Consider the following 24,522-nt stretch of genomic DNA (forward strand, 5'->3'; position numbering starts at 1 on the left):
CGTGGGAGTTGTCTGGGCAAAGCCTTGCGCATGCTGATTGGTTGCAACACCTGCCAATTCAGGGGCGGACCCACATAGAGTGGGTCGGGGTCCCCGGACCCCAATGTTTTTAAAAAAATTAGTAGATTCGGTATATTGAATTGTAAAAGAACCCCATAAATACAATTAGGTGGACATCATAGAATGCAAAGGAAAGCTGATGTAGTGGTAAATCCCCATATTTACCAATAAGAGGTCATGTGTTCAATCCTTGTATAACTCATTTTCTTGTTTTTTTTTTAAATCTAGTTCAAACCTCACTTTGACCCGGCCCAAACGAGGACCGAGCCAAAAAATTTAACGTTTTTAAATGAAAATTTTGAACATCGAAAAAAATGGACCCCATTGGAAAAAAAATCTTGGGTCCGCCACTGCCTATCATATATACTATTGTACTTGTCATAGCTGTCACGTCGTTGCATGTTCTAGGCCTGCGCGCATGCTCTGGTTATAGCTAATGCCTTGCGCGCATGTGTTCTAATGCCTTGCGCAGCATTTGGGACCATACCCCTTTAGCTCGTGTGGTAGACAATTATGTCAAAAGAGGTGAATGTGTCCACTTGGGATTGGAAATGGTCCGCCCATCCAAAAGACTTCGATGGAATGGTCGGAATTTTTAACTTTGATGGCATATTAAACAGATGCAAAGTTGGAAATCAACTTAATGAGTAGTGTTGGGATTCAGGGGGTAAAACGGGATTTGAAGTCAAAAAGGTCAGAGACGAACTGGGTGTTGTGCAAAACGGAAATAAAAACAGTTTCTTGATGCAGTGGTGTAGTTGGACCTTCCCCAAGATCAATATGTTCGTGTGGAAAGCGCTCATGGGCAGGATTCCGACTGGTAGCAAGTTCCAAAAAAGAGGGGTGGCAATGGGGAATCAAGCATGTCCTAGATGCGGTTATGCAACCCAAACAGTTGAACACTTGCTGGTGAGTTGTCTAGCTACAAAAGGAATATGGTGGGCGTCAGGTCTTTGGATGGAATTTTCATCAAGATTTATAATTCAAAAGCAACATCAAAAAAGAAAAAAAATCAATGGGATTATGGCTGATCTAGGAGGACAGAAACAAAAGATTTTTCAAAGGGCAAGGCAACTCAGTGGCATACATTCAAAGGAGATGGCTTTTTTTATGCATAGAACGAATTAAAGGAGGTGACTTTTTTATGCATGAAGCATAGAGCTGGATGGAGGAATTTAGCATTTGACTTTTGGTTAATATTTGATGTAGTTTTGTTTTAGCAAAAGTTTATGTTCTGTTTGTTTTTGTCGTTCAATTGGTGTATATGGCGTAATCAACTGATAGCACCTTGTTAGTGTAACTATTTGGGGGTTTTGATGAATAAAGCTTGTTTGTTTGTTAAAAAATATAAAAAATCAAGTAGTATATGCGACGCATGAATTTTAATCATCCATGAAAAGCCAAGACTTATTAAATAACAAGAAAAAAGATCCCATACAAAAGCATCTTATTGTACAGATATTGTACAAAAAAACATACGAATGATATGAAAAAGTAAAAAAAAAAAAATCCGTAGTTATTTTAATCGTATAACCTACAAGATTATTTGTAAAGTAATCATGATACTCTACAAATTACCCTATAAGATCAAAATTATCCTACAAGATCAGTTTACTTAATTATCCTACAAGATCAAAATTACCCAAAATCATTTGTAGAGTAATTCTGATAATTACCATACGAGTAAAATAATTACGAAAATATTATTTTTTTTATTTTCCACTCCATTCATAAGATAAGATACTTTATATTTAATCTTTTTTCTTATTAAACCCTTAAATAACCTTTCATTTTAATATAAGTATCATCGAAACACACCTATATAATTTATATTTTAGAGTAAACTTCCGTTTTGCTCCTTGTGGTTTGGTTGTTTTAATGGTTTTGCCTCAGTCCTTTAAAAATAGTCATTTTACTCCCTGATCTTTCTAACTTATCACCATTTTGCTCCGCAACTCAAACGTCATCCATTTCCACCGTTAATTCCTGGTCACGTGCCCCTCACATGAGGCGCATTTCAGTCTTTTCCCATCCTCTCTCATAAAAAACATGACATCTTGTTCACTTTTTAAACCCTAACTTGTCACAAGCTTATTTTCTTCTATATCTATTGAAGCTTAAAACCTGGCACTCATTCTCACCATTTATATATCTCTGTACCACCACCCACTACAACCAGTCGCCACCACCACCATCTCTCTCTTATTTAAACCAGATCTGAAAAGGGGTTTAATTCCCAAAACTACCGCCGACGAAGTCACATAGATCTAAAACCATATTCGATTCACACACGCAGATCTAAAAAAACCACCGATGAAGACGCGAATGGGGGTCGGTTGTGCTACAAAACTCTAAAACTCACACACAAATCCGGTGGTAGTTGTCGTCGTCATTGCAGCCGCTAGACAGATTTGGTGATAGGGGTTCGATGTTCACAACTAGATTTTGGATCTAGAAATGGTGACCGAAACATATTTGGTGGTCCGATTGTAACATTTGTGCTTGTAATCATTGTGAACAGTTCAATTATCAATAAAACAATGTTATTTGATCCCAATGTTTGTTTGGTTGTGTTTTACATTTTTCATGTTTTGACTTTTGTTCAATTTCAAATTCTACATCGCTTTTTGGAGAGTTATACGCAAACTGGTGCGTAAACGTACTCAGTTTAATGCGACAAATACTCCGGAACATCAACATATACTTAACATACCTTAAATAACCTTTACATAACTTAGAAATAAGTCCTGAAGGCTTTGGTATGGCAAAAACAAGTTAATTCGCTTACAGGGACCAAACTTGACAAACTACGAAAGTATGCCAATTTGAACTATAACGAACATTCCGAAACATGTCCATAAGTTAAACATACCATAAATATCCTTTACATAGCTTAGAAATAGGCTTTGAGGGGTTTGGTATGCTAAAACAAACTTTTGGATCATTCAGGGACTAAAAGTGTCAAAAAGTGCACAAGTTTGCACTTTCGCGCATAACTTACGTTCTGAATACATCCGGACATCCAAAAATTTATGTAAGCATCCTTATATTATGCCTTAGTATTTGACATGAGAAAAATCCATTCGTCGCGTCATTTGGATCATTTTTCGCGCTTATGCGCATTCCGTCGTAACTAACCGAACATCGCGATCGTAAGGCCAAACGAACCAACATCCGACATATTTTTGAGCATGTTTCATGTCCACAATGTTTAGGCATCATTTTAGGGCCTTAAAGTTGGCTTTACGGGCCTTAGAAGTGTCGGAAATGGCTTAAATACATAACAGGGACTAAAACTGTAATTGCTGAAAGTTTGTGCGGATCAGACAGGGCCAGGCGGCCCGCCTGAGCCTTGTGTGAATCCTGACGCGGGCCGCGTGGGACATGCAGATCAGATAAGATCAATTAGTCAGCAAATCTCAGCTGATTAAACCACAACCACATGATTTCACTTGCCCTTTCAGCTCACTAAGGGTCATTTTCAGTAACCACAACTTTTTGACAAGTGTACGTACGAGATTCGGTCACGTTTTTCAAGAAACGATCCTAACGGTTTGGGAAATACTATAAATACCCCACCCCCATTCTTGTTAAAACCCACAAAAATCTGATCTAAGCTCTAAGTTGGAACCTTTGTTTCATACTTGAGCCATTTTGATCTAGATTAGCATTCGGGGACCCTCCGTAAGTATTCTTTCATTCTTTTATTCGCTTTTCGAGTCCGAAAGTCAACGTTTTGTTGACTTTCTGCATTGACCAGCCTATGGTCAACACGAAGTTCACTAGAACTTCATAATGTGAGTGTGATCACGATGGTTATAGTCCGTAGTGACTATACCTACTGATTTCCACGTTATCTAGGCTCAGTGACGAGTCGTAGTTTCGGCCAAAATGCGCATTCTTGCGTATTTTGTAACCAAACTACTCGTGAGCATCAAGGCTGTTTGTTTTGATGCCAAACCTGTTTTCTAAACTTAGTTAAGCATGTCCTAACATGCTTAGCTCGTCACTTTTAGTATAGTGCTTATATAGGGTCGTAAGGTAAGCGATCTAAACCATCGCTTATACTTTCGAACCCGACCCATTTGGTCGATCATTAGGATCCGACCAAACACATTAGGTGACCATAGCTATAACCTTCCGAGGTTATACCTTGTGGTCATGATGTTAGGCGTTCCAAACGCGTTCTACGCGAACGACGCGTTAAGGTAGCATAAGCTACCTAAACGGGTCGTGATGGGCCGTAAACACTTAGGTTAGGTTTAATTTTAGTATGTAGGCTTTGTTAAACCATATTACACGAGTCTCCATGCTCGTTTGGTTTACGAACCCGCATACTATCCGATCCTTCCGATTTTGGTCCGGTATATTAATATAGCTACCTATTAGGTGCCGTTTGATATCCCGTGATCTCTAGCATTGTGTGATTATTACACAAGGAATTCAAAGCAATCTCAGGTGAGTACATTGAACCCCTCTTTTACTGTTTTCCAAACTGTTTTGGGGTGAAACACATGTGCCTACCTGTTACTTTCATGCTTTCCATGTTTTCACATCATATACCTGCTATGTTCGTTAGTGCATATTAGTACATTGCTTTACAATACATCTCATGCTATGTATGCCTATTGTGTGCGTACTTAGTACATTGCTTTACAATACATTTTATGCTATGTATGCCCATTGTGTGCGTACTTAGTACATTGCTTTACAATACATTTCATGCTATATATGCCCATTGTGTGCGTACTTAGTACATTGCTTGACATTACATTTTCATGCTATGTATGCCCATTGTGTGCGTACTTAGTACATTGTTTCACATTGCATTTCATGCTATTTATGCCCATTGTGTGCATACTTAGTACAATTGTTTACATCACATGCCTTCATTTTGGTACAACATTTGGGTTGTTTAACATGGAACAATACATTCATTAACATTAGCTACGCCGTTCATTAGTAGGTAGTGGTACCATAGGAATTGATGATGTGTGTCGGTGTGTATATATTTTTGATATATATTTAAGCCCCTTTACACTTTTAGCCAAGTTTTAAATTTATAAAACACGATATTCACTAACACTAAACACACATATGGGCAAGTGCACCCATCGTGGACGTAGTATAGTGTTGGTAAGATACCGAGGTCGTCCAAGGACACAAGAGCTTTTAATACCGGTTTATCCTCAACGTCTAATCAAATCAAAAAGTTAGAAAAATGTTTTAAACTAAGAAAAATAAAAACTAACTAAATGCTGAAAATAAAAATAAAATAAAAACAGATAGACAAGATGAATCACTTGGATCCGACACGTGTATTAGTATAACCTTTGATTATTTTTGCACTTTTACACTTGTTTAAGAGATTATCTTAGTTATTGTAGTAGGCCCCTCTTTTGAAGGCGACGTTACCCTCAACCCAGTAGTTTGAGTCAGCAAGGATACAATCCTAAAGGGTCGGATTATTGAAAGATAATGAATTAAGTTATTAATGCAAATTGTGGTAGGCCCCGCTTTTGGCGGTGACGTTACCCTCGGCTAAGTAGTCTGAGTCAGCAGGGATATAGTCCTAAATAGCCGGGTTATAGTATTAATAGTAGTTAACTTATGAGGGGATCAAAGAGTTTGGATCCCCGCCATCCAATACCTATGGGCATTGAAGGAGATCCTACTAAATTTGACCCAGGTCCCAAGCAGGACCTCTAAACGCTGAACAAGGGCAAGACCCTTACCAAACCGTTCCCTTAACCCCCGACCAGGTAGCCAACATACCTCCATATAGACCGTGGAGATATGAATGGTGAAAATCTTTTATTTTATATAGACAGTAAAATAATGCCAAGACACCACGGACAAACGATAAGGAAAGATCACCTTCAACATAAGTAACTAGTTATTAAAGTCATTAATACAAAACCAAATAAAAAGTGCAAAAGATTAAAAATAAAAAGTATTATACTAAACACTTGTCTTCACCAAGTGATGTAAGAGACTTAGGCAAACATGGCCTTGATTGTCAAGAACTCTTACGATCAATCTTGGATCCCGAGACGACTCACACACTCTACGATGGACAATGGATGATGGTGGTGGATGATGGTGTTATGGTGGTGGTGGGTGGTGGATGAAGTGTGAGAAAGGTGGTGTGCCAAGGGATGAGAGAGAATGAAGCCAAGCTTCTCTATTTATAGGCTGAACAGAAGGCTGGACACGGCCCCGTGTCCGCTGGACACGGCCCCGTGCCCGTCTGACATTCTCTCTCTTCATTAATTGTAATTCGCAATTACAATTAATGCGTCTGCTGTACTTTCACCACGCCCCCGTGCCTGCTGGACACGGCCCCGTGGTGGGCAATGGAAGCTTCTACTGGTTTGTCTTTTCTGCTGCTTCCTGGGCACGCCCCCGTGTTCGCTGGACACGGGGCGTGTTCAGACTCTGTTTCTTCTCCTTTGCTTTGGGAGGTGCCGTTGAGGGTCCGGGCAGTCTACTTTTGTTCCTTTTCTTGTATTTATGGTAGAATTAGTTGTCTTTTTGCTTCTTTTGTGATTTTGAGCTCATTTCATCCTGAAAATACAAAAGGAAGACAAAAACACTCTTTTTCCAACATTAGTACTTAAAAAGGGTTAGTTTTATGCCTTAATTGATGTGATTTATATGTTGCATTTTACACACATCAATTGACAACTCCCGTTCCTGAAATCCTGGGTTTGATTGGATTGGAAGGAATAACCGAATTCGATATACATAACTCAGATAAACCTTTAATTTGTTTAAGGGTTTATCGCCACAGTCTCAAGGCTTGGATGTATGCATATTTCACAATACCGCACAAATGTTTATATCAGTAGAGCATGCATTGTTCCACAAAACATAACGTTGATTTAAACCATGTTTTACTTCAACACCTTGTTTTGTACATTTTACTTATGGTTTAGTTGATACATCTCACTTACCATACAAGATATATTTTGGGTACACATTACATGATCTACCTTAAACATAAACATTTTGACATTGATATACATACTTGGTGGTTTACATTGAACATAGACATTTCGATATGGTTTACACAATAACACTTGACAATTGATTCATACATGAACAATTTACATGGTGGTTGGTTTGGGTAAATGGTTGAAGTAACGTGACGTATGTAATATGATACAAACATGGTGGATACGCCGCTGGTACTTCCTATATATAAATGCTTGCATTATATTACATATCGTAGTGTTATCTAAATCATTTCAGTTTAAACATATTACATTTTATACAAATAACATATTCTTCACAAGACATTGTTTTACAAACAACTTATCTTATACATACTCATTTTACTAGGTTATTCTTTTAACCTTACATTTAGTTTACATATCATCTGATATTATCGTTTTTCAAATGGTTTACAAAGCAAGACAAATTACAAGGTTCATGACTGACTGTGACTAAACATTTTCTCAAACATAAGTCATGAATCCCATTTTCACAAAACCTATGTATCTCACAGGCATTTTTATGCTGACGTACCTACTTTCACATGTGTTTTCAGGAGCTATTGTTTAGGATGTTGATCGCGACACTAGGGCGGACCTGTGCCTTAGAGACTAAAAATGAAGATAGACTAGTTTAATTATGATATGAACTCTTTGTTTCCTGTTTAAGACAATGTAACACTTCTGTTTGATAAATAAAAATGTAACCTTAATTTCCATGGTTATGAAACCATCGATTCTGTTACAACACTCCCCGGCGTTTCCGCCGCGGTTGCATGTTACACGCGGCCGGGGTGTGACACCGATGGTTGGTGGTAGCTATGACACATCGTGGTGGTGGTGGTCAGTTTGTGTTGAGAAATCAATGAAGAAGATGGTAGGTTTATTATAGAGGGGATATAGTGGTGGTGGTGGTGGTGGTGGTGATGGTAGCAGGTAGTTACAGGTGGTGGCAGTAGCTGATGGTAGTTGAAGGTGGTGGCGGTGGTAAATGTTGGTGGCAGGCGGTGGTAGATGTTAGTTGTGACGGTGGTAGCCTACTTGTTTAGAGCTGGTCCAACCACTGTGATTTGTTTATATTTATTTATAATATTGAAAATAATTTATGTATATAGATAAGAAGATAAAAATGGATTTAATGAACGAATAATATAATGAAAATGATAAAAAGTTTAAACTAGAAAAGACTGAAATGCCCCTCATGCGAGGGCACGTGACCAGGAATTAACGGTTGAAATGGATGACGTTTGAGGCGTGGAGCAAAATAATGATAAGTTAGAAAGCTTAGGGAGCAAAACAAGAATTTACTCTATAGTTAACTATGTAATTTAGAGTTAAATGCACGGATAGTCCCTGTGGTTTGGCCTTTTTTTACCTTTAGTCCCTAACTTTTTAAAATTACTTCTATAGTCCCCAACTTTTCAACTTTTGTTCCCGGATAGTCCCAGACGCGGATGGAGGTTAGTTTTTGATGTTAAGTGGATGTGAAATTGCTAAAATGCCCTTATAATTAAAAAAAAAAACTATTAAATTAAACATGCCTTTGTATTAACCCACTTTCTCTCTCTAAACAAACCCACTTTCTCTCTACTGCATCTCCCTCTCTCTCTCTCTACAGCATCCACCACCACAATCTCCTTCCACAGACCCACTTTCTCTTCCTCTCTCTACATTACACCGCCGCTGATTGAATAAAGAGAGAAAGAGTGTTCTTCCTCTCCAAACAAAAACCCCCAACCGTTTTGCAACGACACTGTTGAGCGGTGAATCGAAGCGTGACACACCTGTGGTTGTGTCATTCGGTGAGAAGCAACGGTTTCTAGGTTCTTCAGGTGCTGCATTCGTCACTGCAAATCCAAAATCAAACGTTTCTCGGATCAGAAGGTTGATCGGAAAACAGTACAAGCAAGTGTATGAACAACTTAAACTGTTACCGTTTGTTACCACTGAGGGTCCACGTGGCTGTGTATTGATTGAGTTGTACCACAAAACCACATGGAAATTTACACCTGTTGAGATTTTAGCAGTGTTGTATACACATTTGAAACATATAACTGAGAAAGACCTTGAATCTCCGGTGATGGTGCGGTTGTAGGCGACGCCGGTATAACCGAGTTCGATTGCTTTAACGGTGAGTTTTAAGCGTGTAGATTTGTTGTTAGTGGAGGTTTGGTTCGGTGAATCGGTGCAGGGGATATTGAGATCAAAAAAAGCCATTGTTGGTGGAGTTAGGGTTGCAGGTTTGAAGGTGGAGGGAAGATGAAGTGGGTGGGTCTCACATAAATCTCTAAGTATTAAGCATATCCCTTTTAACTGTTTAGTATTAATTTAACACTAAGGGTATTTTTTTAATTACACATCCACTTAACACAAAAACTAACCTCCATCCGTGTCAGGGACTATCCGGGAATGAAAATTAAAAAGTTGGGGACTATAAAGGTAATTTTAAAAAGTTAGGGACTAAAGGTGAAAAAAGCCAAACCACAAGGACTATCCGGGCATTTCACAACGACTATCCGGGCATTTAACTCATGTAATTTATTATTGATAATGAATGTGGTAACATCCCAATAACTCAATAAGATCAAAGGGGTCAACTTTCTTAGTTTCCTTCACCTTTCCGTTCCACGGTACCTGTTAATTCAATCAACCATACGCGCCTACACCACCCCACCCACCCCACCCCCTTTATATATACACACACACCTCCACAAAACAAGATCTTCAAATTCGCTACAATTTAGCCCTAGTTTACGTCTCTCTCTCAGATCTCAATCCCTAAATCATGAAACCGCATCTTAATTACGGTTTCCTCATCCTCTTCCTTTTCCTCACTGCATCTCGCCTTTACGCACAGGTACACTCCATCATTCTGTTTATTCATTTCTCTGATTCAACTTAACTTATTGTGATTTGCGTAATTGATTTTCTCGTCTTTGTTTAGGATGTTGCTGGTGACAATGATGACGAAGATTCAACCGGATCTATCATAGATCTAGGTCGCCGTAGCAAAGTTAGTGTTTAAAACCCTAGTTTTATGGTTTCATTTCTTTAATTTTGTTTGATATGTGTGTGTTTAGTAGTTTTATTTGTTATTGAGATTGTTTTAGACTACCAGGAGAAGCTAAACTAGTCGTAGATTTGTCGGTTGATTGTAGATCGATAGGATTTTGATGCATTGGAACTTATTTTGTTAGATTATGGCGTTTAGAGGTGGCATATAGCTTGAATTTTGATGGCATCTGCTTGTAGTTATAAGCATGTTATATAGTCTGGATGTATAGATCAAGCGCAGCAATGGCAGATATTGGATAGATCATGCACTGGGAATGTAATCGCGATTATGTTGAAATTACACAATATGGTCAGTTCGACAGTTCATGATAAAAAAAACTTCAACAAGTCTCTTGGAGTGAGCTTGTAACCCTAGCAACATAAACTCTGTAATCTTTGTAGTCCCACAGTGATCACGAGTTGACAGGCTTGCTTCACTTATTATCGCATTATTTTCTTGTATGTTGATCTTATAGTATGTTGTATCACAAGTCTCAAATCTGAATTAAGCTTGATGGTTATATCTTTCAAGTTGGCAGTTGTTGTCTGGAATTCAAGATAACTAACTAGATTACAAGTTCCATCCGTTCAGGATACTGATGTTAAATAAAAAAATGTAAACTGAAAACTCCCTATATGACTATATCTAAGTACTCTTTTGTTTTCTGCTGTATAACTCTTATCTACTCCATCAAATGCTGCAAAGAGAATAGAAGATTAGAAGATTGATGCTATTTATATATATGTACGCACACACTTTATCTTGCTATTATATGTGGAATTCCTCTTCATTTCCCATGCTTTGAATTTGGAATTGAAGAGAAATGAGGTTAAAACTTTCTTCTTTCTTGTTTAGATTAAAATGTTGTAAGGTAAACTATTAACCAATGTGCACGGGTGTGACTGCTTATCTACGTAAATTGCATGTATGGTATTGAATTGGGGGTGTTTGGTTTGTTGCACAGGAATGGAATGGTTATGGATTTGGTTGGGTTGGAAGTAGGTATGGTTACTCCTAAAATGTATTTTGGTTTACACTTTGCACCTGGGTTTGGGTAATGCTGTGTTCTTAAAAAGCACGCTTTAGGCGCCACACGCAGCAAGACGACAAGTAGGCCACTTCATGTGAGTGAGGCGGTGAATTTGACGCATATTTGCGCTTAGGGTGTTTCTGCGCATCGTGTTTTTTGACCCAGAACAAACAATCAGGTTCAGCTTCTTCAGTTCTTATTTCTGTTCTTTGCACCCTTTCTTCTCTGTTCGTACATCTCTTTCTTCTCTGATTGTAAGACTCTTTCTTCTCCTCTGATTGTAAGAGAAGTTATTTGGAGGATCAAGAAAGAAAATTGGAAGTATTATGTCTGTGTGGCTTGTGGAAAAAGTGGGTAGGCTAGATAAGAAAGGAGTAAGTATATATAGTTGCACATATAGATAAAAGGGTAATGCCTTGTGTAGTTGTAGTGTTGTACATAGAGCTTGTACTGCTACTGTGCTACATAGAGGTATATGTATGTATAACAATTGTAGGTTATGCTTTTTATAGTTGTGTATAAGAGCTTGTATAGTTGTAACTTGTACATAGGAGACAGGTCGTGCTTTTTGTATTATGAAAGTTTGTTTTTCTTATGCTTTCTATATTTATAAATTATAATAGTCTGGTTGTATATGTCAAACATCTCATACACGAGGCACAATTATCTATAATGCAAACTCCACCTTTTGATCTATGCAGTTAATATGGTAAAATATTGGATATCGGTCAAGGACCGATATTTGAGATATAGGTTATCTTGGTGAGATGTCGGTAATTTTAATATCATGCAGAATTTATATCTATAGCAATTTAACACTAATAATTCAGTGATATATCGGTCAATATCCCCGATATTGCTACCAATATTCAGACCGATATTTTACTAGGGGACCGATGTAACCGACATATCGCCGATATTAACTGCATAGCTTTTGATGAAACCCCTATTGGGTATGTAACAGAAGTCACAAATAGCTGTTAAATGAAATCACACGGCACACGGTTCTTTAGTCTCTTAAGAGACTGAGCTTTGATTTTAAAGGTTAATTATTTTCTTTCGTAATATTGTTCTAAGTTCTCAATCTTTGAGGTGCTAACTAAGAGTGTTCTCTCTCTCTCTCACTTTTCTGATAAGCGCTGCTTATTGTTACAGGTCAACCTTTTTCTTAACTCTTTATTGAAATTATGTGCTGTTGTGACTAACTTAAGCACCCTAATCAAGAACTGTAAAGTGTATTAATATGATAATAATCTAGTGTATTTTTGTTGGATTTCAAATTTTCATTTTCAATCTTGTTTAGTTTTTGTATTTAATAATATGGCATTTCATGTCGCACATTGAACGGCATGCTATTTAATTTTGCTTAATACGTCTTAATGTGTATATTTATTTTGGACAGGTTGTTGTGGAGAAACTTAAGAACAATGTTATCGGTGACAAGATTGATCCAAAAGCTGTACTAAATCTGGATTCTGGTCTGGGAGTTTTTGATGCATTCTTTGCTAGTTTTTCAATGATCCTTGTCAGTGAGGTGTGTGTTCTTTCCTCGTGTTCTTATATAAGTTTACTACTTTTCATTTATCAACGATGAAATTATTGCTGTACCTGGAAGATATACATTTCATTGCCCTTGATCATAGCTTCCTTAAGCTGAATAGTTAAATCCACAACCTAAGCTATGGGGATTAAATTTATACATATTACTAGAGGTGGAATTATTTGACCCATCACTTATAAATGGCTGGATTTGGGTTATGTTTTATCTCTAACTGGTCAAAGGTGTAAAATTAAAAGTTAGCTAAAATGCTAAATAGAAAACAGGTCAAATGAAACTTCTTAGGTCACTTCAATAAGAAAAAGCTATGTGATTATTCAAATAATATGAATCACATAAAATTTTTAAGGTTCTTTTTTTTTTTGGCTGCACAGAAAGTGTTTTGGGACAACCCTGCTACCTGTACCAAAAAAAATACTTGTTTTGACTTAACGAGTTAACGCACCTGTTTTCACTTGTTACCTACCCACTGGTTTTGCCAACTTTACATTTTATGGTTTTACCCATGTGCTGAAGGCCTCTTAGTAGCTAAAAGTTAATTTATATTTAAGTTGCATCTCCTATCAGATGTATGACTTCTTGTTGAATATTTTTTGAGTAATTAGTTGCTCTAAATCTATAATCTTTATCCCCTTCAAAAATACATAACTCTGTTTCCATTTATTGCTGTTTTGTAGATTGGAGATGAGACTTTTATAATAGCAGCTCTTATGGCAATGCGTCATCCAAAGTCGATTGTTTTATCTGGCGCCCTCAGTGCACTGTTTGTGATGACGGTACGTAGAAAAACAAATCCAAGTTGTTTTTGTTTTGAATTTCGAATGCATGATGAATTATGATCTTTTCGTATTAAGCTTTTTTTTGGTTTACTTGGTATGCAGATACTGTCTACAGGGCTTGGTAGGATTGTTCCAAATTTGATATCTAGGAAGCACACAAACAGTGCTGCTACAGGCATGTAGTTGACCCTTTCTTCTTAGATGATTACATATATCTATTAAGTACATATTATTTGCATATTAATCTTACATGTGAACCTTATTCTGTCATATTCAAATTACATATAATATACGAAGATTGGCAGACATCTAAGTTGTTGTTTGATAATGCAGTTCTTTATGCCTTTTTTGGGCTGCGTTTGCTCTACATAGCTTGGAGATCAGATTCAAAAGCATCCCAGAAGAAGGAGATGGAAGAGGTATGTTTTAATTTTTATTTTTTATATTTAATGGTTAGTTATCAGAAAACTATGCCAATTTAATGCACTAACAACCCTGAAAATGTCAAATTTCTTGGTGAAGTTGTCATTTACCAGACTCTAAATTGGGTTGAATAATGTCCCTTTATAACTGGTGTCTCTATATATTTGTAAATGTATTTTCCTCTTAAATTGATTTATTAACAATAAACTATATACAGGTAGAAGAGAAACTTGAGTCTGGACAAGGAAAAACAGCTGCCCGGCGGTTCTTTTCTAGATTCTGTACGCCTATTTTCTTGGAGGTACATTTAATTCAATGGTTTTTAATTTTTATTGTTTGTATTCTTGTTATAGTTTTATCAATTTATTTAAGATGCACAGTAGTTGATGAAGCCAAGATTTTTAAACGTTAATCACTGAAATAATTTTCCGAGACTAGACCCTTCGGTGTTTTCATGGTTAACAAGACTGGTTTCAGTACACAAAAGCATGTTGCTTATTTGAACTCGATAAAAACACAGTTTAGGCGTTTTCATTTTTGCAGTCATTTATTTTTGCATTCATTCATTTAATCAATGGATCTTTTTGTTCTTATTTTTGCAGTCATTTATTTTGACATTTTTAGCAGAGTGGGGGGATCGGAGCCAGATAGCAACAATTGCTGTAAGATATATTCTTCTATGTTTAAAAGCCCCACTTTTTTTTTTTTCTATGAAATGTTAATGCTTTATAATGATTCGGAAACCACATTTGTTTCGATAACACTTTATATAAATTTGAACATAAACTATTTAGAGGTAGAATGTTATAAAAAATGACTTTGGGCAAATGCGAGCTCGTTCCCATTATAGCCAAACTTCTTGATTTGAGATAAAACACAGCCCAAATCGACTCGTTCATAAGTTAACAGGTCGAGATTACCACCTCTAATTTGACGAGATTACCTTGAATTTGCAGTTAGCAACGCATAAAAACGCTCTCGGGGTTGCTGTGGGGGCCACAATAGGTCACACTATCTGTACATCAGTAGCAGTTATTGGGGGAAGCATGTTGGCATCAAAAATTTCACAAGGTACAGTTGCAACAATAGGTGGTTTGTTATTTCTTGGGTTTTCTTTGTCATCATATTTCTACCCTCCTCTATAACAATGTTAGATTTATGTTTAACCTCTTATAACTTTATTGTATTTTTTTTTGTATTAATATACGTAAAACATTTATCAATGAATATTTTTGAGTTTTGACCCATTAAAACAATATGGGAACACCTGCATATCCAGGAAGTTATCATGTTTTGGTGTTTATATTTGCCATAAAAAAATTTACTGGACCGGGTCACAAGACTTAGTGACTAGTTATAATGTAAACTTTACGGTTAAGGAATGCACACAACAGTACTTACATGAAGAATCCCATGATTTAACTCAGGCTAAAAACTTCAAATACGTCTAAATGTCAAAAATTTACGTACTTTTATTTTTGAGCTTACCTCGTCATTATTTAAAAATATTTGGTATCATCTGAATGTAAGATACGGATGTAACATATAAAAAGAGATCACTGGTGTCATGTGACGTCACTAGAGAACCTAGATCTGCCGCTGGATGGGAAGAGATGAGCCGGACCCTAGTTGGCTGTAACCCTGAAACTTCTCAGCCTGCTACTGAATTTACTCATTTGGAAAAGTGGTTTCAACGCCGTTAGAGAACCTAGATCCACCCTTGGATGGGAAGAGCTGAGCTGGGTTCTAGTTAACTGGAGTAAACTGCACAAAACATCCTTTATGTTTTCTCAAACTTGCAGGTTCTAGCCCTAACATTTAAAATTTGCTGAAAACAGCCTTTGCGTTTATTTTTGTTGCGGGTTCAACTTTTTACCACTAACCAAGTTAATTACCTCAGTTTAATTCCCTCATATGCCTAACATGTAAGGGTATATATATATATACCATTTTAATTCTGTTTCTTATAAAACCCCCAAAAAACTACATGACCATTTTAATTCCTCTTCATAACCTTCAATTAAAAACCTTATCCCACCATTCTTCTTCATTTTCAATTGAAAAACCATTGCCACGAGCTTCTCCGAATGCAACAAAGTACCTGATTTCACCATCTATTTACGACATTTCTTTGACTGAGTTAACGAAAGTAGAATCAAAACATGACATTTCTTGTCTAAATTCGTTATCAATGGATCCTTCCTATAAACTCTTCGGTATACAACATTATTATATTTGTAGGTTTTTAAACTAGCGAGTCTATTCAAGCGGATGTAATATGAGAGATAACAATTATTATATTTGTAGGCCTTTTTAAACTAGCTAGCCTATTCTAGCTCATAATGTGAAGTTTGGGCTCGAGCATGTTTATCAAATGAGTTCTAGCTTAGGCTCGATGTGTTCTTTGACTTTTTTTAAGCCCAATTCGACTCCAATTTTTACCACCAATGTCGAGTAACTTTGGTTTCAGTCTTTCAGATTCATTAATTTTTGCTATAGATTTCCACTTAATCACTCTATGAAAGCTACTTGATACGGTAGAAACCCGAAACAAGATTCGTACATACATATTGGATTATTGTCTATTTTTGATACTCATTTATAGGAAGGCCTGGAGGCTAGTCATGCTTATGAGTTTTTGACATTATAGCATTCACCCATGCTACCAGCAGCAAATTTAACCAGTTATTTAATTTTATTGACTTTTCCAACTTTTTAATAAATGTTAATTTATACATGTGTCTGATTTTAATTTTCTAACAAAATTGTCATTTCTTTATTTGATTAAATAACAATTTGGTAGAAGAAAATGCAGAGAACATATAAAAATGATTTTGTGAGGCGGGATGAAATTAGATGTGTATGTGAGGTATTGTTCTAAAAAAATTAACCGCATGAACTCAAGGACGTTTAGCCTAAATGGTGCATTTCTCTTAAACGTCAAGGGCTCGGGTCTTGTTAATTAGATGTGTATGTGAGGTGTTGTTCTAAAAAAATTAACCGTATGAATCGTTAATAATTTGCAATATGTGTTGTAAAATGTGAATAAATAAAAAAATCTTCAAAATTTAAGAATAAAATTTATTACTTTTACACATTTTCCACACTCTCGTTAGACCATGTGTAGTGGTAACTTGTTATAATGCCCCCACCATAGGGCATTATCCGACACGTGGCAACCCAGTCAGCATGGGGCATTATAGCATAAAGTGGTGTAGTGGGGATAATGCCCAAATAATGCCCCTTTCAATTATTAAAAAAAAAAGAAAGAAAAAGCAACCTGCCAACTATTGGATAGTCAAACTTGGAAAAAGCAAAGGATGGATTCATACGGCGTTTTCCTCATAACGCCAAAACCAAATTTTTGAAATTTTTTTTAAAAATAACGCCTAGTGTAATGGTGCTTTGGGCGTTATAGGGCGTTTTTTTTGAAATTTTTTTAAAGAAAACGCCCCACTACACATGGTCTTAGTCAAACTACGTCTTTATACACGAATTAATGAATGGATTGAATAGACTTGGAAAATCTTGATTGGATTATTGTCCCCTCATTGCGAACAAGAAAGAAATCTGAATATGGATTTATATTTGTAAAAATACATTAAGGTATAAAAAGTTAAAAGCCTATCATATGTTTTTAGGACAAAAGTGTAGGTTTTTGGGTTCACGTGAGTTTACATATGCTTTAAGGGTTGGTATAAATCTTATCATTAGCTTTTTAATTTTTATTTTACTTTTACACTTTTTTCATTGTTAGCACACGATACTACGGATTCACTTTTGGTTGGGGGATCTATGAATTTTGTTATCCAGATGAAAATTGGTTATATATAAAAACATTGACATCAAATCATATCAAAATATGGAGTCTACTAGTAAAATCATACGCGTATATACGCATATGATTTATTTTAAGTTCGGCTTAATTTGAGTTACTAACAAGCATATATTAAATAGGTTGGGCTCTTGTAGACGATACCCATAGTCTAGGCCCGCTCAATAGGGCCAGGTTTATTACTGGTCGATGCATTAGGATTTGGTTCATCCTCTACCATATAGACAGTTAATCCTCATTTTAAGGGGTCCGGATCTTCTCTTGTCGCCCTCTGACCTTCAAGTATATATATGTTTCCTACAATGCGCACTTTTATGTCTAGTTTCATCATATGTACATAATAATGTTCATTTTACTACATCATATACACATACTAACTTAACCGTCTGAGTGTGTGTTGGTCTTCGATCCAGTAGACCTTCTATTAGGTTGCTTATGATGTTCACAACTTGCTTATGACATGATAAGACGAGAATGAGGCAACAACACACCAAGATGCATCTGAACATCAATGATCTCACAATATGCACTAGTACTCTAGTACTGACTCAACCTCTTTGGGTTTTATAGTAACAATTCAAGGGAGACTCAACTCGTTCTTAGCTTTAGATCCACCATGTATACTTACAAAAAAGGAACTTTTACTAAAAAAATAGCATACGTAATGACAAAATATAATAAATTATATTATGTATTATAACTTGTATCAAATAACTTGTAGCTTAGCAGTATCTAGGTGTGTTGAAAATGTGTCTATTCCCGTAAGATTGAAAGTTTAACTCCCGTAATTAAGAAAGTTGTAAATATAAAATTAAGATTTAGAGGGTTTGTGTTATCTAGGCTAAAAAGCTATTGTCAGCCACTACTAATAAATAAGAAATAATAAAAATAGGCGTTTGACATTATTGCATTCACCCACACTACCATTTATGCCACGGAAAGTACACCATCTACATTCACTCATCATCACCATCTTCCCCTACAAATCCCCATTCACATGCAATCTAACCCACAATCCACCATGTTCCTTCACACCCTTCTCTTCTTCCTCCTCACCGGACTTCACTTTTCCCATGTAAGTCTTCTTCACAATTTCATTTCATTACATATAAAATTAAATTAAAATTCATTTAGTGGTTGTGTTCACCAATTAATTGTTTGTTCTAGCGTCTTACCAGTGTCTATGTTAATAATATGTTGGGGTGTAGCGTCAATGTTAATGTGTTTTGTTCACAAATTAATTAATTAATTGTTCAAGCGTTTTACCGGTGTCTATGTTAATGTGTTGGGGTGTACTTTACCCGTGTCTATGTTAATGTGTTGTGTTCACTAATTAATTGTTCAAGCGCTTTACTAGTGTGTTATTATGGTCTCGTAGCATTGGGCGGGCACCTTACTTTGTCTTTCACTAAAATTCAAAACGTCACCGTATTAATTTATTTCTTCAGGCGACTGAACCACCACCGGTGGCGGCGGAGACAATGATGGTCCCATTGATAGAGCCCGGAAAGGGGGGAATGATGATGGGTTTGGTGTTAAATGACAGTCGCCGGAAACTTGGGAGTTTCAAGATTTGTTCACTGTGTACTTGCTGCTCCGGCGGTGGCGGTGGCGGTGGCGGTGGTGGTGGTGGTAAAGGGTATTGTTTGCCTTCACCTTGTTGTTATGCTATCAATTGCAATATTCCAAATAGGCCTTTTGGCTTTTGCTCTTTTACTCCAAAGACTTGTAATTGCTTTGGGTGTCATCTTTGATTAGACCCTAAAATCTTGTGATTTTTTTTAGTTTGATTTTGAGGGGTTTTTGATTGGGTTTCAATGTTTGATGAATGTGGATTGGTGGCTACTTCACATTGTTAGGATTTTATTATATTATAATTAATTATATAATGGAAATCTAGTTTGTAATTTATGTTTTGGATGATTGATTACAATCATGTTAATTTTAGTGTACTGACATTGTGTTTTGAAATATATTATGTGATAAGTGTGGATAAACTATTTCAATATGATATTTGCTTAGAACTGGTCCAAGTGTGATATTCGACTAGAATGTAGCTCAAAAGTCAATGTCGATGCTTTTACTTTTTAAGGGTCGTGAAGTCTCTCGTGTATAAGGGGTTGTGAGACGTTATTGGCATGAGAGTATTAAATTAGACTCGTGGATTAGTTGATACGACTTAATGTTAAAAACGATGTCGTTTTGAGTTAAGATAAACACTAGTAGCGTATTTTTAGTAAAATTGAATGGATAGGTCCAAGTGATATGGGTTGTTTTTGTGTCTTTTCTTTTTCATAGTTATAATATTAGGTAACGCATGTGGGCTGCCTATAAATTTCTATTATTAATGTAGGTATATTGATTAGGTTAGGTAAGGGTTGTTATTAGTATCCTTGAAGGCTGCCTTTGGTTTAGTGTATCTAAAGGATCTTTGGGTCATAGATTTGTTTAATATAATGATATTTTTACGAGGATTTATGAATTAATATATATGGATTTTTAAATATTCAGAAATCACTTGGGTTTCATTTTTTTATATCGTTATCGCAATACCATGTAAAGAGTAGTGTATTGTTGTGCTTAAGACCGCGTCATACAGGATTTATTAACTAATATCCTATCAGAAAACTTAGTATTAAGTGCGTAGAAATGTATTCAGTTTTACAGATTATTATTATACGGATTGTAACTTAAACTTATCTTTTGATGTAGTTCATTCAAGTATTCAGTTTTACATATTGTTATTATACGAATTGTAAAAACTTTATCTTTTAGTTCATTCAAGAGTTATTGTGGGAAGTTTAACATAACATTATAATTATATTCCTTCAAGAGTTACCATAAGAAGTTTAATATACCACCACTAAATATATGAAATTTACAACTGAAGATTGATATCAAGCCTAATGCATTTTTCTATGTTTATTTCTAGTTGTTAGTAGCACATATCTCTACCCCAACAACATTAATATGCTGCCTTAAATTTGAAGTCGGGCAGGACCATGGCCAATTAAACCCACCTACCATATGCAACAATTATTGTGTAGACTCATTTATTTATATTTTTGGTCAATTTTGCAATCCTTGAACCAAAGTTACATTTTCTAACATGTTTTTCTATATAACTCTCAAGAATAACATGGTTTTTATGGAAGACAATCGATCATATGTTGCTTATATATATCAACAAAAAGGAAAATGTTATATTAAAATGTTAGAAACTCATAAATTTTGGATAAAAGATTAACTATACCATAATGTACAGACTTAATATGTGTTATAATCATGTGTATCGAACTAAAATCCTTAAAGTATCGAACTAAAATCTTTGAATTCTTTTTAAGCAGTGTGTCACATCACCATTACGATATTAATTTTAAAGTTCGATGTATTAAAAGATTAGAATTTTAATATGATACACACAATCACAATAAAGTGTGGGACTCGATATATATTAATAGTATTTAACCTTTTAAATAATTATGAAGATGTATTATGGCTAAAGTAAATTTCATTTAAGACCATAAATAGGGGTTGTTTTCGGATGCTTCAAGTCTGATCAGTATGCATTGTCATTGATGTTGACATCGATCACAACCCATGTGATTTTTGATTGAGACAATTTTACAAATAGGTTTTTTTTTTTCTTTTAACGACATCAATCTATATGTATATATAGAAGCAGTAAGAAACTGGAAAAGCATACAACGAAACCTTAAAGAAAAACAATTACAGATCATATTGATATCGAAATCAATCTGGTTATTCCATCCTATAGAGACTTTTTTCGCTCTATTTTTCATCCAAGTAAACGAGTTCTCCTTTATCAACTCGACGATTTTCGAGTCCTCCTTTATCAACTCGACGATTTTCTGAACCGGAATCATGATATCGTTGAACTTTTTATCAACTCGATGATTTTACAAATAGGTGGTAGGCATGTCCACAATTGCTTCATGACTATATGTATGCTTATTATAATAGTGAAGTTTATTGAAATAACATTTAGCATTATAAGAAGTTATGATTTCATAAACTTCTTTTTTTTTCTATTTATTCTTATTATAGTTTTATAAATTATTAGTCAATAATACATAATAGTTAATATGAATTTAAATTTTCTTATGACCTTTTAATTCTATTCTATCAATTAAAAACTTCTGATTAACACATATATCTAAATTCCAATTTTTCTAAAACGAAGTTTACACTTATGATATAACGTAATATTTAACATAAAACATGCAAAGCTTTTTAAACCTGTAATTAAATATTAACGATTTAATATTATTTTTAATTTACATATCAAATGTCACTTCTTCCTTGCCTTTTCTATATACAGTTTTCAACTTTTCATATTATAAAAAAAACTAAAAAACAAAAAACAAAAAACCATTTGACGTCTACATTGAATCATATAATAAAAAAACAAAAAACAAAAAACAAAAAAACATTTGACGTCTACATTGAATTGATTGTTTAATTTAGAAAAGAATTAGAAGGATTGAAGTTTTGAATAGTTTCCTACTAAAATATAACTAATAACGACTTAAATAATTAAAAATGATTACTTCATATTTTTAACGAACCAAATTCTTTTTTTGAACGGCAAATTTGGATTACTAACGGATCACTAGAGTATCTTGTGGTACTACGAAACCACCCGATCATATCCATCTCTACTAGACAATAATATCATCGTGCCACTAGCGAAACCACCCGATCATATCCATCTCCACTAGGCAATAATGACCACATGATAATATCCATCTCCACTAGGCAATAATGACTATATACCATTTCAGGAGGAAACCCAATAAATTTGGAAAAACCCTTTTGTGGGAATCGAACCCATAATCTAATGGTCATAAGCCTTATATCACCACTAAAATGCCAGCAGACTATAATGCCATGGGCTTTTAATGAACCAAAATTAAATAACTTTTCAGTTGTTTTCAAATTGCCGATCAATTACAAGATCACAGATTTTTTTTTGAAACTTGAACTTCATTAAAACACGCACCTCCTCAAGTTGAAGAAGCCGCAAACAAAATTACAACATATACAACGGGTTATCATACCAATCTTTCCACAAAATTCTTAAAACTCGACCTATTTCTCAACCACAAGAACGTTAGGGACTTAACGTTCCCAACCACCACTATAGCTTTAATGTCTTTATCATTGAACCACTTGTCGTTTCTCACCTTCCAAATCGCCCAACATGCCACCAAAATGACTCCGTGAATCGCAATTAATTTTCATATGTATCTTTGCATTATGAATTAATGATAAAATATAATAAGAATTAAACTAATATTCACTTCCAATTTATGATATCTGAGTCCGTAAATGAATAACTGACACAGACATTTGTTTGTTCATTTAACTTTGCTAGTTTAGTTTAACAGACAAATTAACGTGAACATTTTTTTGGTTGTGTTCATTGATTAAGAAAATGAACGAGTTTGTGTTGATATTCTAAGCGAGCACAAAGAAAATAAACCACACATAAACAAATACAATATAGGAATGAATATGAGGAGTGAGGACAGTTGGAAACGAATCTAACTAGTATCTCTAATGGCTTATAATTATATTATAATAAACTTAAATCAACATGTAAAAGAACATAAACAAACAAATATGAGTTAATTGCAAAAATCGTACCTGAGATTTGGGCAATTTTGCCATTTTCGTCCAAAATAACATTTTTGTACCAAATTGCCCCCAACGTTTGTAACTTTTTGCCATTTTCATCCAAACCACTAACTTAGTTTATTTTTTCTGTTAAATTGAGGATATTTGGATGAAACTGACAAATATAAAATCATAGGGACGATTTTGGCAATTTACTCAAACTCTTTTAAATTTCTTTTATTAAATTAATTTTGTTACATATATAATAAAAAAGAATATACATGCAATTTTTATATGAAAAAAATAATAGCTTTGTCACATAATTTTTATAAATTTTCATCCAACCCCTAACTAAGTTATTTTTTCTATTAAGTCGAAGGATGTTTATAAACTAAGACAGAAATTAATTTCTAATTTTTTATACAAATCAGTTTTATAAAATTAAAATCTACCTAAACCTCTAAATTTTATAAAACTAAAATGCTAGTGACCTTATTGAAAAAAGGTCAAATAAAAAAATCTTATCATATGAAAAAATAATAGCTTGAGTAAATTGCCAAAATCGTCCTTGTGGTTTTATATTTGCCAGTTTCATCCAAATATCCTCAACTTAACAGAAAAAATAAACCAAGTTAGTGGTTTGGATGAAAATGGCAAAAAGTTACAAACGTTGGGGGCAATTTAGTACAAAAGTGTCATTTTGGACGAAAATGGCAAACGTGCCCAAACCTCAGGGACGATTTTGGCAATTAACTCAACAAATATAATATAGGAGAACCGATAGTAAGATGGCGTAAATAAAAACACTTTAAAAACTAACAATACCGAAAAGGAAATGAACTGGATTACAACAAAAAATGAAACAAAGTACAAGAACAAAATGATCAATACAAAGTTGCGGTTGAGGATTCGTGTTTAACATGAGTTCCTTAAGACAAAACAAATAGTGAGTGTCTCAAATGAGCTCATTTGTTTTCCAATATACAACAACCAAAGTAGTGTGTGTTGTCAGGGAAGCCTCAAACACCCACAAATTTACCTTTAATCAAAACTAAGAATGAACTTTGATTGTTTGGAAGCTTTTTTTGTGCGTTAGATTTCTATGAGTATTGAGGCGTACAAGATCAACTAGCATATGGTGCATTAT

The 24,522-nt window shown here is 35.0% G+C and overlaps 2 protein-coding genes across 2 annotated transcripts; both read left to right on the forward strand.

Moving 5' to 3' along the window:
* Positions 1-9,726: 9,726 nt before the first annotated feature.
* LOC110918363 (GDT1-like protein 4) lies at positions 9,727-15,172 on the forward strand. The gene is made up of 9 exons (XM_022162700.2): positions 9,727-9,912; positions 10,000-10,068; positions 12,543-12,674; positions 13,376-13,474; positions 13,580-13,652; positions 13,811-13,896; positions 14,118-14,201; positions 14,503-14,562; positions 14,857-15,172. The coding sequence occupies exons 1-9, from the start codon at positions 9,841-9,843 to the stop codon at positions 15,043-15,045; spliced, it is 864 nt and encodes a 287-aa protein (XP_022018392.1). The 5' UTR covers positions 9,727-9,840; the 3' UTR covers positions 15,046-15,172.
* Positions 15,173-18,644: 3,472 nt separating this feature from the next.
* On the forward strand, positions 18,645-19,706 carry LOC110918364. The gene is made up of 2 exons (XM_022162702.2): positions 18,645-18,810; positions 19,184-19,706. The coding sequence occupies exons 1-2, from the start codon at positions 18,733-18,735 to the stop codon at positions 19,487-19,489; spliced, it is 384 nt and encodes a 127-aa protein (XP_022018394.1). The 5' UTR covers positions 18,645-18,732; the 3' UTR covers positions 19,490-19,706.
* The last annotated feature ends 4,816 nt before the right edge of the window (positions 19,707-24,522 follow it).

Source organism: Helianthus annuus, chromosome 16, assembly GCF_002127325.2.
Source record: "Helianthus annuus cultivar XRQ/B chromosome 16, HanXRQr2.0-SUNRISE, whole genome shotgun sequence".
Classification (NCBI taxonomy): Eukaryota; Viridiplantae; Streptophyta; class Magnoliopsida; order Asterales; family Asteraceae; genus Helianthus; species Helianthus annuus.